General features: G+C 39.4%; 1 protein-coding gene across 4 annotated transcripts in view; it reads right to left on the reverse strand.

Moving 5' to 3' along the window:
• plekha7a (pleckstrin homology domain containing, family A member 7a) overlaps nucleotides 1-5727 on the reverse strand; it is a 129864-nt gene extending 124137 nt beyond the window's left edge. For all 4 annotated transcript variants that reach the window (XM_063907234.1, XM_063907244.1, XM_063907224.1 and 1 more), the window contains exons 1-3: nucleotides 5542-5727; nucleotides 5359-5435; nucleotides 5174-5231 (exon numbers count right to left, since the gene is read on the reverse strand). In XM_063907234.1, coding sequence (XP_063763304.1) covers nucleotides 5174-5231; nucleotides 5359-5435; nucleotides 5542-5624 — 218 coding nt within the window. In that variant the 5' untranslated portion in view covers nucleotides 5625-5727. The remainder of the gene's footprint in view (nucleotides 1-5173; nucleotides 5232-5358; nucleotides 5436-5541) is intronic.
• Nucleotides 5728-16264: the final 10537 nt, after the last annotated feature.

Below are 16264 nucleotides of genomic sequence, written 5' to 3' on the forward strand. Positions count from 1 at the left end.
CAACTTAGGTTACATTTAAAAACATGCCGCATTTGTTTTTCATGTAACATTTTTGCTTGTAATACTGGAGAAAAAGTTCATTTTGTGCCAATGTAAATATTACATTTAAAGCCTTTATGTGCAGATACCGAGCCAATATCATTGTCCATCCATAGTAGAGGTTCTTTGTCTGACGTTAGAGGAATTTGCTTTGCCTTAAGGACTAAATTAAGCATTGGGGGTACAAAACACACGGCAAAGACCACAAGTTTAAGAAGTGTGAAAGCTCCAACCAATATCTAACCACCAGTAAGTTTGTCATTAATTAATCAGAGTAGGTCTCAGTGTGGTTGGATGAAGAAGAGTATCAGGTCTGTTTGAAACAAAAACTCGTGACCAGACGTTCTAAAAATCTGCTTCGTCCTGGGGCTGCAATCCTCTGCTGAACAATTTCCTGTGGGGACAGTCTGCTCTGAGGAGAGGCGATGGATACCTTGTACTGATATTTTTGATATGAAACAATACTGAACTACTGGGGTATCAATTGTTAGATTACTCAATAATAATAATAACCTGCAGCCCTAACAAGGACATTTGACAATGAACACACATTTCAAAGCGCCGGTGACTCGAATCAGCCGGGTTTAGTTTTGGTTTTAAGCCACAGAACACCTTCTGTTAACAGCAATAATAAAGATAAACGCAACCCAGTGTAAAAGACATCATTAAAAATACACATATTGTTGTGTTTCACAGCTCAGAATGAAACTTATTTCCTCAGAAAAAAGCTGATTCCAAGAAGTCTGTAAAAGAAAATGTAAAACACGCAGAGACACACAGGGCCGTGTTGCTCTTGTTGCTGGTAATAACAACATGAAAAACATTTTTGGGATAAAAGAGGCTCTCCAGAACAGACAGCGGTGGAGCCCTTGGGGGGGGGGGGGGGCAGTTACATAAACATGGCCTCTAGAAAAAACAGTTCCCCTTCAATGTGGATAGGATATTGGACTTCAAGGTTTGTTATTATTTCAAGAAATACCACTCATAAGCCAATTAAAGGTTTGCAGAGGGAAAACAAACTAATGTCACTCTGGCAGAAGCAACACCACATTCTGTCCCTGCGCAGATTCCCTTCCACAAGGGAAGTTTCTACCTGTACGTCCTGCAGATAGACGTGTCACGATTTTCCAGATCTAGCGCTCCAACATACTGAACGTGATAGGATAAGGGGCGGGACATCTCGAGCAGCCAACCAATCAGAGCAGACTCTGGTTTCAGGGTGAAAAGAGGTAGTATGAGAAAATAAAGACCTTTTTGAGCATTAAAGCGTGGAAATATTTCCGAGTGGACTCACTAAACACAAATATAAACCTAAAATTGACCATAATTTGTTCTTTAAGCCAAAATATTAGGAATTTACTGAAAAAGTAGGAAATACTTACTTCTGATCATTTTTTACGGTTCTACTTCTGCAAAAAGTAGAGTCTCTGTCTGATGGAAGTTAAAGTATTTGCTGTTTTGGGCACAAAGGTCAAAGGTTTGAAAAGTAAACAGAAGCCTGAAAGTGAGGATTTTCCTTGAACACACCATTAAAGAGCAGCGACAGTGTTACATGTCATACTGAGGTCAGGGACAGAAAGACATTCCTTGATATCAGAGAGAAATAACAGAGTGGGTTTGTACAAGGTAATCTCACAAGGCTTGAAAATAATACATCATGGGGAATATTAAAATGCTTCCCCTCCCAAACACACATACCATTAAGTCTGACTAACCAACAGCGTCCACATTACAGCCTGTCAGTCAATTGAATTGCTGTATTTGTTTGAGTGACATGTGAAGCCTGAACAAGAGAAAGTGCGGCCAAAATTAAGGGTTTCATTTAAAACCGGAAATTCGAAAAACACAGTAATTGACGGTTTCATCACACACACACACACACACACACACACAGACACAGATGGGTTGTAATCAACGTCTAACACAACAAGATATTCTGCATAAGCCTGAATTGTGACAGCAGAAAGTCTCAAACAGCTTTCACTGAAGAAGACGACTGTTTGTGCTGAAGCAAGTGCAATTACCAGCAACATGAGTGACCTTTGGCCGCTGTTATCTGCAGACACTTCAATCTCTGTCAGCAGAAACACTCAGCACAAGTTGTTAAACGGTAAATCCCACTGAAGGACATCTTGAAGAAGATAACAAATCCCCAAAACAGCTAAATGACTGACCCGCTGAGAAAAGTAACAGTCAAGATGTTAATTTTCCATCTTACAGACGAAGAAGTGCAGCCTCTATATGAATATTTAACAACCACAGAAATCAATTATCCACCAAGAAGTCTCACAAACAAACCCACTCACAGAAAATGCCAGAAAAAGTAGGTTGAGGCATGGGACTCAAATTCTTCCTGAAAAACCTTAAACTCAAGAGTATGTTTCTGTGTCTCCTCTTTGCTGTAAGTAGATCTGAAACTAACAATTATTTAATGATCAAATAATCAGAAAGTAGTCAAACAATTATCCATCCAGTTTCCTTAAAAGGACAAGGGGATGTTTTAAAATGTCAAGTGTTGTGCAAAATCCAAAAGATATTCAGTTACAAACAGGAGATCTCTATATTTGAGGGACTGGAAATCGCATTTCCTGACATTTTGGAGCAACAAAAAATAATTCAACTTAACCAAACAATATCCTAAAAGCACATTACGTCAAAGTGTTCTCCGATTTTCCTTCAGTTAGTACAAAAACACATTTAAAGGGGCCTCATTATTCTTTTGGGGGGGGGGGGGTTTCCCTTTCCTTTAGCGTGTCATATGTCTCCCACACTCCCCCCCTGCCTGAAACACCTCCATTGACTCCTTTGTTTACTTCAGGAACATAGAGACATCAGTATGGAGCACTCGCGCTTCTATTGGCTATGATCAATCACATTGTACACGATAGGCTAAGGGTCGGGACTCTTCTAGGCGGTTGACGAATCACAACAGAGACTTCCAGCTAACCAATCAGAGCAGACTGGGTGCTGGTTTCAGACAGAGGGTGAAAAGAGGGGCTGCAGCACAGGCAGTATGAGAAACATAAAGAGCTTTCTGAACATTAAAGCCTGGAGACATGTCCCAGTAGAGGCACAAAATACAAATATGAACCTAAAAATAATCAGAATAGGGCCTCTTAAAAAGAAAGTAAGTTTTGAGTAAGTCCGGAGTCAGAACTACAAATCCAAGGTCAATTCCTCCACTTTTTTTGCCAAGTGCTTAACAAGTGTGTTATCTTTCTGTAGCTCTGCATTATTTGCTTAACACCACATTTCCTCCTGCTTGATGTGACTCACTGTATAACATTCATATGGCCGTTTCCTTCATTCCTTTAAGTATAGCAGACATCATGCCAGACCATGAAAAGCATGACACTGCCTTGACATGATATGCTCTGAGCAGCTATAATGAAAAGGATGTTTCAATCTCATCACTGAGATGAAACAGAAAGGTCAGATATAAAGGGTTTCTTTGCATTCACCTATAGGAACTTCGTCGCCGGAGAAGCAGAGACATTAGATGCTGCGTGTTCAGCAACAGAAAACACACTTTTAGAGTTTCACCATACTAGACCTCATAATAGATATGAACAACCACCATGAATAGAAAAATATCTTAAGCACAAAAAACTGTCTTAAAAAAAGGAGAAAAAGGTTCTGTTTAAATAATAAAACGGATGAGGACACAAAGAACACATTTTGTTCCTATTTTAGGACAAATATATGAACAAATGTATCAATAAATGCGACAATTCACCACAAATATCCCTGTGGCAGATTGGACAAGTTAAATAATACCATCATGAAACTCTGTCACTTCTATTGCTTTGAATACAAACTCATTTGAAAAGATGGAAAGTATCCAAATCAATGAAAGTCTTTACAAAACATCCAGGTCTTCAGTAAGCATTATCTGCCTTAAGCCTTGAGCTATGAGTCATCATAGTGCGTCTAAAATATAGTGCATTCTATTACAGCAGGATACTCACATTCATGTCACTTGATAAGAAACAACTAATTGCTTTCAAGACACGGCACTAACAAAAGAACTGGCCTGCTCAAATAAATATCTGCTGTGAACCGACCCGAAAAACGAACAGTGGGAGATTAATTTGTCATCACTAGCAAAAACTATTCAAATGTTTTGATAACAGCAGAGAGTACTGACGTGATGTGGTGCATACTTTCCTCAGCGTTACTCTTCTGTTCATTTGGACACTGATGCACCATTAAAGGTTTGTGTTTATGCAAAAATGCTAATGTATTATGTTATTTGAAAACAGAAAAGACACCTTTACCTGCTGCTACAGGAGAGTGGTGTACATGAAATGACAAGCGAAACTTGTGTATAGATTATTTGAGGTGGGACATTCTACAGTGAGCACTTCTACTTTTGGTACTTGGACGCACAATGTTGTACATTATTCCACAGTGCTACCAAATGTAAAACTACAAAGTTCTTCTACTTTTAATTCACATATTCGATCAAATATTATTGGGTTTTTTTTTATTTTTGAATATGTATCTTTCGAATGCAAACAATACGGCCCCTTTAAATGTTATTTACCTCTGAATTGCACTGGGGTAAAAGTACAAAAAAGTAGAAATACTCAAGTAAAGTTTCTCAAAATTGTTCTTAAGTACAGTACTTGAGTAAATGTACTTAATTACGTTACACCACTGCTTTTCATTTGTGTTATCTGAGTAAAATGCTTCTTAAAATGTATGATATCATATAAATGCAGTGTTCTATTGTGCTAACATACTGATAGCATGTCTCCATTCAACTATAGCCTTAATTGAACACGGTGGTATTTATACTTAAACTTCCACTGTACATTTCAGTATCACAAGTTAATATGTAAGCATCCAATCTGTTTTGCATCAATGCAATAACATCTTGCACTAAAAAACACAAATGCAGACCAACAAGCCAAGGGGCAGAACATGAGCAACACAAAGCGGATGTCTGCAGCAAAAGGGGTCATTAGTGGGTCATCAGGTAAGTCCCAGTCACTCCCCGTTTAAATCCACTATGTCCCTGAAGCGGTGATTAGACAGGAGCCATGTTGAGTTAAGCTGCACTGTAACTGAGTAATGCTCAGGTGAGCGTGGAGCAATAACGGAGAAACAAGTCAAGATTTACGCTTCTTACTTTATGAAGAAACTGGCCCCGTCGTTCGTAAATCCTTCCTCCCATCCCCGAGGAAGGTCTGAAATAAAAACCCAAACGAGAGAGTTGTTGGTCACACCTGAAAGTTTCCTCCCCCTCAGGCTGGGCCGCGATATCAACACAAACACAGTAAAGTAAACAGGTGGAAACAAACACGTTGACTCTACCTGAGCGGATCATGTGTCCGGAGTTTACCGGTTCACCCGAGCGTGGGTGCAGCCAGGTGGTGGCGCGCGCTTCATCGCTGTTACAGGGAAGAGAAAAACACCTGTTACACCACCGGAAAGGAAACACCGGCTCCCGTTAAACCGGGGAGCCGCGGTGCGATACAGACTCAAATCCACACTCACTCGATGAAGAAGACCCTGCCGTCCCCGCAGACACCGTAAGACCAGTGCTCAGGTAGGGAGTCCCGCCTGATAGGCTCCGCCATGATCCGGTCTGAAGTCCTGTCTCCTCCGCCTCTCCATGGAGCGTCTCTCCGAGGAGGATCAGGAGGGCCGGCGTTGCCTTCAGGGACTCCTCTTAAGCGTCTGTAAATCCGAGCGCTGCAAGCTAGAGGCACAGGTTTATGGGGAAAGGCTTTCAAGCAGTGGTGGAAAAAGGAGAGACAAGCGCTGTTATAAACTGCATTACAGGGTTATACCATTATTGTTCTAATAGTCTGTGCCAATCAGCTTTTATCTGTGCTTATGTACACATGAAAGTGGTCGTAACCAGTGGGGGGAATTTAATGAAGTACATGTACTCAAACACTGCACCCTACTTGAGTATTATTTGGAGATACTGAGTATATTATGGATTAATGCATGTCTCCATCTATGTAAATTCAGTAAATGCACATAGAACATCGCCAAATGTTTGAGCAGTTTCATAACATTGAAACACAATATCACATATTGAAATTCACATCCCTGCATCAATGCAGACTCCCACCTGTCATATATTATTTTAGAGGTTATAAGTATGAGTCATTCATAGTTACCAAGTTTCTGCCTGTACATAAAGGCATCAGCCTGCTGTTACAGTGAGTAAAGAGAGGAGAAGAGGAGCTGCTCTGCCAGTTATTTATTTTTTTCTGGCAGTAATTAAGGAGAGTGAATGAAAACTGTTCTGATTTGGACCTCTTTAAATACACGCCACCTGAGTCTTTAGTTGATTTAGCTGGGGGGAGGTTGATTATGAGCTTAAAGACTTGGTTTAATAACTTTGGGAAAGTCATTTAGAAAAAAGTGTTGATTTGAATCACTCTGCACACTCGAGCACTCATCAAAATCAGTCTGCATTCTGTCGGACACTTCATTTACTTTCCAGCACCAATAGTTAGCCTATTTGTGTAATATGACACTGATATAATACTGACTATACAAACTAAAACATATGGGAAATAAAGAGTTACAGGGAAAATGTGTCTTGGATTGGTTAGCTCTGTTGTGATTGGTCAACCACTTAGAGTTGTCCCGCCTTTTATGGAAGTGCCAGTGTGAGATAGTGATGAAACTATGTCCTGGAAGTAAACGAAGGAGTCCATTGGACAAGTTTCTGGTGGGGAACAAAGGGATTTTAGCCTTTGCACACAATCCAAAACCTATATAACACACTTCAGGAAAGGGAAAACCCCAAAAGGCATAATATGGCCCCTTTAAGAACGGTAATCTGTCAACATGTACAACAACATGTACAGCTGATATGTCTGTGACACGCCATCATCAAACACTACTATCTGGCTGCTGCTGGCGTGTCAGTCAGCTTCGTGTTTATGAGGTAAACATGCTAGAGTTGGTTTCCCTCTGCGTCTCGCTAAGGTAAATAAGAGCCTCTATGGACTGTCAGACACCGTTTGCTCGTCAGGAAGTGTGAGCTCATTGGAATTTTGGTTTTCCTGAGTGGCTCCACATCCAGGAGACGTGTGGTGGCGTGCTTATGACAACATCCCGACAGGTTTTCCATGCAGACACCTGTTATTTGGAAATACACACTTGGAAGAAAGCTAGCTGAGCTGAATTGTTGTTATTGTTGTCAAGCCAAAAACAGTCATTTCAAAAAAGAGTGGAACGCAGTGTGAAGAACACGTTAATATTTAACACACTGTTCTTCATTTAATACTCCCTAAAGCATCATATTTTCATTACAAAAAACAAAATAATTCATTTTTAAATCATGCTGAACTTCAAAGGGGGTTATGTAATTGTTTCTCAATTTCTACTAGACTGATAGATTTCCCCCTGACCCTTTCATCAGGCTCAATTGGCCAGAACACTCCAGAGGAGAGCATATCTTTCCCATCTGGAGACTTTTGTGTTTGATTTTCTCTCCGCCTTGTTTGGCTTGAGTTGGCAACACATAGTTTGGAGGCACCTCAACATCAACATGAGAAAACTCCTGACAGGGCAGAAGGATCTGAAGGGCAGGAAGAGGTCAGCACAAACAGCCTCGCCAAGGAAAGCCCAAGGGGTTTTACTTTGGAGCATTTGGTGTGTATTTGTGGGAAAGAGCAATGAGGAATTTTCCAGCCAAGTTCTGATATCACTGGCTAACAGATAGAATCAAAGCTAAATGTACCAGAAAGAGCGTGTCTTTCACCCATGCTTCAGCGCTTAAAACCCAGACAATAAAACACATAACGTTGAACTTGTTTTTGTCACATGGCACGCCTTGTAATGGAAATTTTAAGATTAAACAATGTTGGGTGTGGTCAGAAATGGGCATTGTTGTACCTTAAACCACACCTTGCAATAAAAACAGAGTCTGATGGTGCTCAGACAGATTATAAATAGTCTGAGCCAGTTTCTATTAAGTCCAATTGGAGAAATTGTAGTATGCACCGGAGAAATGGCGTCTCTGGAGTTGTCGTTCTGTGGCTCCCAGTGTTTAGTAAAAGGGACTGTAGTATGCTATGTCTTATTAAATGATTTAAATTTTAAATATAGCTGCAATTTGGCATTACTCCAAACTACTTATACAGTAGCTGCATTCATTATGTTTTGTGGCCACTAGGGGTCAGCAGAAACAAGCTCTAAACACAACATTCACATATCGTCACCTTGCAAAGTTAAAGGTTTTTTTTTGTCAGTGTGCTTCTATCTATCTGAAAAACAATATTCAAATCATTCCTTTTCCTTCCTTCATGAGAGACACTAACACAAACCCATTTCAATGATTGTCTCATTTATTTCCCTATGATTCCCGGGATTAGGGCTACCTCAACCATGTTTCATTTGTCAGTTCATGCATTTTTAGTTCTGTTTTCAATCATGTTGACATTTTTTATTTCACTGTCGACACGTCAGCTGTGTGTGTCCTTGGCTCCTTGTGTTCAGCCACTGTAAGTCTTTGTTACTCTCCTCTAAACATGGCAGAAACAATGGGAGTGTGATTCAGAAATCCTGCAGAAATAAAAATAACAACCATCAGGGCATCTAGTATCTTCAGGGGTGTGTGTGTGTGTGTGTGTGTGTGTGTGTGTTGCTGAAAGCCACAAGAGAAAACAAAGAAAAAGCAAACATACAATAACCCGCGAGGAACAGGATTCAGGATAGAGGATTTAGCCCCCCACCCACTGCAAACACTGCGGGGCCTCTTTCTACAGAGCTTACTCAAACATGTGCATGTTAGGGTCCTGAAACATCTTCCATTTCCTGTTCGGACAGGTTTATGGCCTGAAATATGTTTAAAATATCATTTTAAAAAAGAGGCAAATTGGGCTTTTTTATCTGGATTAATTAAGCTCATTTCCACAGATTTTGAGTCAGGAAATTTAAAACGGGAAGATAGATAAAGCATGTAGATCAAATTAAAAGGCAAACTAAATTGAGACTTTCCATTTCAACCTGAAAGTATTTAACCTTGAATACAAGGCCTCAACTTCCTGTCCAACCTGAGCCACCAAAGAGCTGTATTCCCTTATGCCACTTGAGATCATTTTAAATGTGTCACCTTCAGGCAGTTGGTGTTACTACTGCCGTGTTTGTTGTTGGATTAAGGCCGAGTTTAGACATGTATTTTAGACCTTTGATCTAAAGATAAATCCCATCTACAAAATAACTGTTTAATAGAAAACTATTTAGATTAAAATGCAAAGAATAAATTGAAGCGACGATGGGCCACCAACATATTATGGAGGCGAGGGCATTCTGATGCCTCTGCTCCTCAATTGTGGAAAACTGACTGTACATTTATGTGTAAACTTGCTATAATCTCAATTAAAAGGTTTGAAACAGCACCATTTTGTCCACTTTAGCATCAAAATGGGAAAAGGATTCCCTGCCTACACATCAAGACTTCAAGCAAAGTGTTTACCAAGGTTATTATCACTTTATTTGGTGTAGAGAAGATACCTGTGACACGGTGACTGCCTATCAACGTTAAGCTCATGTCAGGTTAATAGACATTAATTAAAATAAATCAATATTTGTTTGTGTTCCACATTCATGGTTTATTGCAATTCAGCCAACAGGTTGAACAAATGTTACACCTTTAACACAAACATCCCAGCTTGATAAAAAATAATATCTGCAGTTTTGAGAGTAGTTGCCTGCAGGGGGCGACATCTGCAGGTCTAATCTGCTGCTGCCATCACTTCCTTTACAAAGGTTTGCACATAGATTCTGTACTTCCCCTTCTGGAGAATCTGCAGCCTGCTAAACATGAAAGAGTGCGTTTGTTTTAGCTGGAGGAAAAGGTTTTGATGTCCATGTTCCTCTGGATTCTCACACAGAGCTCAGGTTTTCTTTTTCAGTTTTAAATAGTCACATCCTGTTGGCAGGCAAGCATCATGCCTGCGCTGTGTGAGGGTAAACAGGGTTAACATGCAAAGTGTCAGTCATTGGAGAGGAAAAGCTTCCTGAAATTTGCCTCTGTAATACATCAAAGAAATTGACCTTGCCTAGTTTAAACAAAAGTATATGGCTGTTGATGTCATTGCTTCAATGATCAACTCTTTCTTTATCAACATGGTCCTTTTTTAGTTTCAAATATTCTTATTTACTTAGCTTTTCAGACTTTAATCCGAAAAACTAGAAGAACTTGATGGGCGTTAGCCTGATATGTGTGTGTTTTAGTCTGTCTGTTGGCTTAACAACACAGAGGTTTGAGATCAAATCTAATTTCATGCATGACTCAACACCAATTGTTTAAAAAAAATACTGCAAAAAACATTTTATCTACTCATCAGTGATGTTTACTGTGGACTAAGTTATCACACCAACTCCACCCATCTGGGAAAGACAGCAGCTCAAAACAATAATCATAGGAAATTATTATCATCATGAATACTGTAGGACTGCTGAGCACAGCAGACTAAATGTGGTTTAGCATACACATAGTGTGTTCAACATTTTTATCCTAAATCAATGAACCACAATGAGAAGCAAGGCTTGGAATTTGAGTCTTTAAATCATTATTAGTGGGATCAGAGTAATGCACAAAAGCATTCCATCATGGTGAAGGAATCCTGAAGTAATTCATGACTAATCCAACCTGTGTTTATTTAACAATGACACACTGCCTGTCTCTAGCCCTCCGCAAACAGAGCTTTCAGATAGAGAGAGAATTAAAAAGACACATCTGCACAGAGACAAATCTTCCTTTATCTGGCAGTTTCTCCCCCTCTCCCTCCTTTTCTTATTGCCAAGGCTCTCAGGCATTCTGAGGAGCGTCTGGGGGTCTTTGCCCTCTTCCACATTGGCGTAAACATCCATTGGCAGAGCAGCAGAAACCTCAGGTGGCAGAGAATTTGTAGGAATGCTGGAACACAGCACACACGTCTGGCACCGCTCGCCCCATTGTGTGTTATGTAAATGTACCATGAGAAATGCATGGCTCTGCTCCATGAAAGAGCCTCACCCTCTCTGCTGCTCAATGTGAAGACTGAATTTAACTGGGGAAGACAGCGGGGTTTCATACACCAACCAACCAACCAAAATACAGAGATTACAGTATCCTTTTAATACTAAAACACCAGATATACATATGTATTGAAATATAAATAAGGTATATCGTGTGCATATTTTTAATTAAGTTTTATGTTTTAATTCTTATTTTATTTGTTGTATTTTATCTTTTACTGGACATTTTATTTTAACTTATTATGTGTATAAATATATTTATTCAATTTGTTGTAAATGCAAGACTTGTAAGTGGAACTTGAGTTTAGAATTTTTCACACATTTTGCTCATGTTTCGGTCAAATAATAGTTGAATTTTCCAAAAATTAATCTAATTCATCCTAAACGATGTCATCATAAGTCTCTTTACTGTTATTTTGATGTCTAGTTATTTAAACGGGGACAGATCTTCAACTTGAGCCTCTTCGGTGACTCAACAAAATCTACAAAACATCTGAGACTTGTTCTGTTTTACTCTGTCTCTCTCTGGTGGAGACAACATGTCAATTCACCCTCCAGCTGAAAAAGCATTCACAATTTATTTGAAAATGGAATATATTGAAAAATACAAATAAAAGTCAACGATATATAAAAAAAAAAAAAGGCAAACAACATAAGAAACGGGAATTATGGAAACAGATTTTGGTTAAATAAAACTTCAGTCTAAACAACAACAGCATCAGCAAAATACGGCATTAATAACATATATTTTGTCTGGGAAATGCTGAGTAGAAACTAAATTGTGACAGGGATTTACTGCTATGGCACGCACACAAAGTCCACATCATCAAGTGTCTGTTTTGCTGATTGACACTTGAAAAAATGTAAGAATTGAATTACTTTAATGATCCCAATTTGGGAAATGTTTAAGTTGCAGCAGTAAAAAAACAATTTGTGACAGAATGTACAGAAAAGAGGTGTAGAATATCAATAGAGTAAATATAGAATGTACAGTATGTCATTGTTTAAGTCCAGTGGTCACAGAGAGGCTACGGAGCAGAGAGTTATCTTTCAGCAGAGAACTTCCAATTATTTATAAGTTTCCCTGTACAAAACCTTATACTACTGTCAAAAGCCATTCAGATCATAGCATTAAATGGGAGGTGGGAAAGAAAACAGAACAAGATTATATCTATGGAGTGTGGAAGAAAACACAAGGGAAGGGGTCCATGGGGAGGAAACTCAGTGACCCAGATCAACCACAGAAGACCATTAAAACAATCAAATGAATATGAGTACTTCAGAAAACAAACAAACATCACGGTACAAAAATTCAGTCTACGCACCACACTTCCTCCAAACTCCACAGCAGAGGTCTCTGTCTTCTGCTTTTGACCCTGGAGCTTTTACTCACTTCTGCCCAGGCGCTCCTCGTTTTGCTCCTCGTTATAGCAATGCAGCACACCTGTGAGGAGTCACTGGAGAGGGAGAAAGGACCACAGCACATGGGACACACACAGCTGAATCAGAAACACAGAAAGGGACATTATCAAAGGAAAATAAACCCCAAATAAAGCAGTTTTTCTGAAGTCCTGTGTGATTTTGTTGTGAGGCATTAGCTGTAGCAACAAATCCATCTCTGGACTGAAAAGGGAAACTGTTCACAACCAGGTCAGTTAGCATCTGTGTTTTCTGAGCGCTACAAATCAAATCACCCACGGTTTCCTTTGTACTGCATTGATCCACAGCCAACTTCTCCCAGCCTCTGCAAATCACACCAAGCATCTCTCCTCTGAAACTGACTGTTGGGAAGAAGAGATCTGGAGCTCACACTTTTACAAAACAGTGTCTAAGATTGGTTCAAATTAAAGGTCACTTGTGAATTAGTCTTAACATAATTTATCCGCAGGGGGGTGAATTGAAAAATGAATTAAATTAGCTGCTCTCACAAATAAGAGCTAACTGTGACGTTTTTCAGCTGGATATTACGTTTTTAATGCAGCTGCGTTTACCATTTATATTACTTTTAAATATCATGATGACATTTATTTAGAGTAGTTAAGATGTTTGACTTATTATATTTGTGTGGTATTGTTTGTTTACAGTTTATTAGGTTAATGGACACAACTGTGGCCATTTAAAATTAGATTTACCTCCCCATCTGCATTTTCTTTGTATCATGACAGTATAATATTTTACGTTGATGATGTTGTACCTTGTCTGCGCATGTGTTTGTGTGTAGATGTACTGTACAATATTACTAAAATACCATAAACACAGCTTTTTAGATCAAGAAAAGGGTCTCAATTTGAGATAAAATGAACAGTTAATACTCAATAAGAACCTTGTTGTATTCCCTTCCACCAGAGGAGGGCAGCAGAGGTACACTGTTAGTGAGACCGATCTTATTTTTGGCCAGACACGTCATACCCAAATATGGTCATCAGGGTGTGAGCGGAAGCTGCGCATACTCGGTACAGTCGATGTTTCCATGCTATGGTAACGAAGCAAAGTCCGTTTACATTTAAGCAGATGGCTGTAAAGCTATTTATATATTTCTGAATCATCTGCTTTCATTGTGGAGTTAGAGACGGACATTTCAATAAGGCATGAAACTTATAAATCAACCGTGTTTCCTTTGCAAATTGAGATAGACTATATAAAAGAGAATCACTAAATATGATTATGTTTTATCGCTGTTTTACTTTAGTGATTTACATGCAGGTGTATGCTAAAATGCTAACAAGCAGTACTGTTAGCAAAATGACCCTCATAGATTAGTAATGTATATATGAAGGAATCAGCAGTTCTTACTGAAGCATGAGTTTGAATCTAGGATTTTTACTTAATACAAATAGTGTGTTTCCAATTCACTGTAGTTCTACTTTTACTTGTTTTAAAGACTTTTTTTAAACCCTGCTCAAGATAAAGGGTTTTTATGAACACACCATGCATTCATTTTTTCACATATTCACTATTTAGGGAACTGATTTTGATCAAATCTCCTGCCCTTTATGACCTTTTTCTTGTGTGTGTGTGTGTGTGTGTGTGTGTGTGTGTGTGTGTGTGTGTGTGTGTGTGTGTGTGTGTGTGTGTGTGTGTGTGTGTGTGTGTGTGTGTGTGTGTGTGTGTGTGTGTGTGTGTGTCACGTACTGTACCACAGAAGAGAGGTGTGTCCTCCAGTGGCTCAAACAGAGCATGACGCCTATTCAGATCCATGCTCTGACATAAATACACAGAGCAGGGCAGAGGGATGTGTGTGTCGTCTGGCATGATAATCCTCAATGAACACCCTCAATGTCATAATGAGAGGTTTAGATAACAATAATAATCTAAATGACAGTGATTACTCTTCAAATAGATGTTTTTACTCATTCTCTTAAAGTGAATCATTCCCTCTATTTGCTGAAGGCTCCTGGAGGCCCTTCAATAAAGTAATTCTATTGAACGCCCCTCGAGGGACCTTAAAGTCCACTTTGTTAATCACTGAGCCACAGCAAGTGGTCTAAGTGAAAGCATTACCCCCCTGGTCCTAAATGCTACATTCATTGGGTGTAATTTAATGCAATTCTTAACAAAACAAATATAAAAAGACTCTATAAATCTTTAGTCTTTATCAAACATCGAAAAATCAGTCTCAATACATTAATGTCAGATTTAACACAAAACACAATCAACAGATACTAAAAGAAATACAGTTTTTATGACATTATATCACACTCACTTATATACAACACACACCCCTTTACAGTCTACGTATTTACTTATATTTTTCACATTAAACTGTATTTTATTTACATTCCGGTTTTATTTTTCCCGTCTTATCTACAATTTTTTCGATTTATGGACGACTTTTTTCTGCATTTTTCTTGCACTATTATTTATATTTTGCTGTATATTTCATTACATTGTATTCATTGTGTTATAGTTGAGTCTTGTACGGTGGCCGACCCGTGCAAAGAAGCATGTTGCGTCAAGTTGGTGAATGTTTTCTGAATGCTGCGCCTGTGTTTTCAGGTTGGTGAACATGTTTCCTCATTTGCATGTGTTTTAGCACATTTGTGTTTTTGCATGGTGGTTGAAGGTGCAGCATGTTTGTCCTGATGGAAATGTTGTAGGGCGCTTTGAATCATACACATAAGCTGTTGATTTTGCATGACTATCCAGGATGTTTTCTGGTATACTGCAGGTGATAAAGTGTTTTGCACAACAAACACGAAGAAAAGCCTTCTTGCCTTTTCCCTTTCATGCAGACTGTATGTGACTTTCTGTCAGACACAATAGCTGCTGCTGGATTGCATCATCAGCTAATTGTGACCCAGGAGAGACCCTTCTCTGGCAGGCGAGTGAGAGGGGCAACCGTGTGTGTGTGTGTGTGTGTGTGTGTGTGTGTGTGTGTGTGTGTGTGTGTGTGTGTGTGTGTAGTGTGTGCATGTGTAGCTGAAACCCACTGCCTCTGCTGATTCTCCCGCTGCTGCAATCACCTGCAATACTTTCAACGCCTCGCCACTCCTGCCGGTTGCCTGGAGACGGGGTCGCTAGGCCACAGAGCTAACGATAGCAGGAGAGAGGATGAAGAGGAGGAGGAGGAGGAAGATGGAGACAAAGATACAAAGAGAGGAGAGGGTTCAAAGAGGAGAAAGGAAAGGGAGAAGTTGCAGCAGTAAGGGAGGAGAGGTTGGTGTAATATTCCTGGGCAAGTGGGAATCATGCTCTGTGGTTCTGATGGATGCTGCTGTAGTGCCCTTGAGCAACACAACTAAACCCTCAGCCAATTCCTAATAAAAGCAGCATGTGGTTTTTTCAAGACTGTAGTGTGTTTTTTACCTCTTAGCTCACAGTAATGTCAATAGGTCAGCGTTAAAAAGCCTCAGGAGCAAAGGCGCAGCAAATACACTCCAACAAATAAAGGCTGCTACAGCTTGCACCATGGATATATCATGTCTCGATGGAAATCATGCAGTGAAATACCTTCCTGCCTTCCTAACAAAAAAGAGGTTTGATACCAAAAAAACTTCAATGTGCAATAGACTACAGACCTATAAAAAACTTGTGAAATCAGCCCGAAAAACTCAAGCAATTACTTAAGAATTGATCCCTGAAAGTACAGTTAGACCAAAAACACACAAATAAATTAACCCCTAAGCTGTAGCCCACATGACACCCTCTTTTCCAAACCCTTAAAACCTTTAGTGTGAGAAATCCCCCCCCCCAAAAAAATCAATTTCTCCTGTTATAATAAATAATA

The sequence above is a fragment of the Eleginops maclovinus genome, chromosome 2, assembly GCF_036324505.1.
Source record: "Eleginops maclovinus isolate JMC-PN-2008 ecotype Puerto Natales chromosome 2, JC_Emac_rtc_rv5, whole genome shotgun sequence".
In the NCBI taxonomy this organism is placed as follows: domain Eukaryota; kingdom Metazoa; phylum Chordata; class Actinopteri; order Perciformes; family Eleginopidae; genus Eleginops; species Eleginops maclovinus.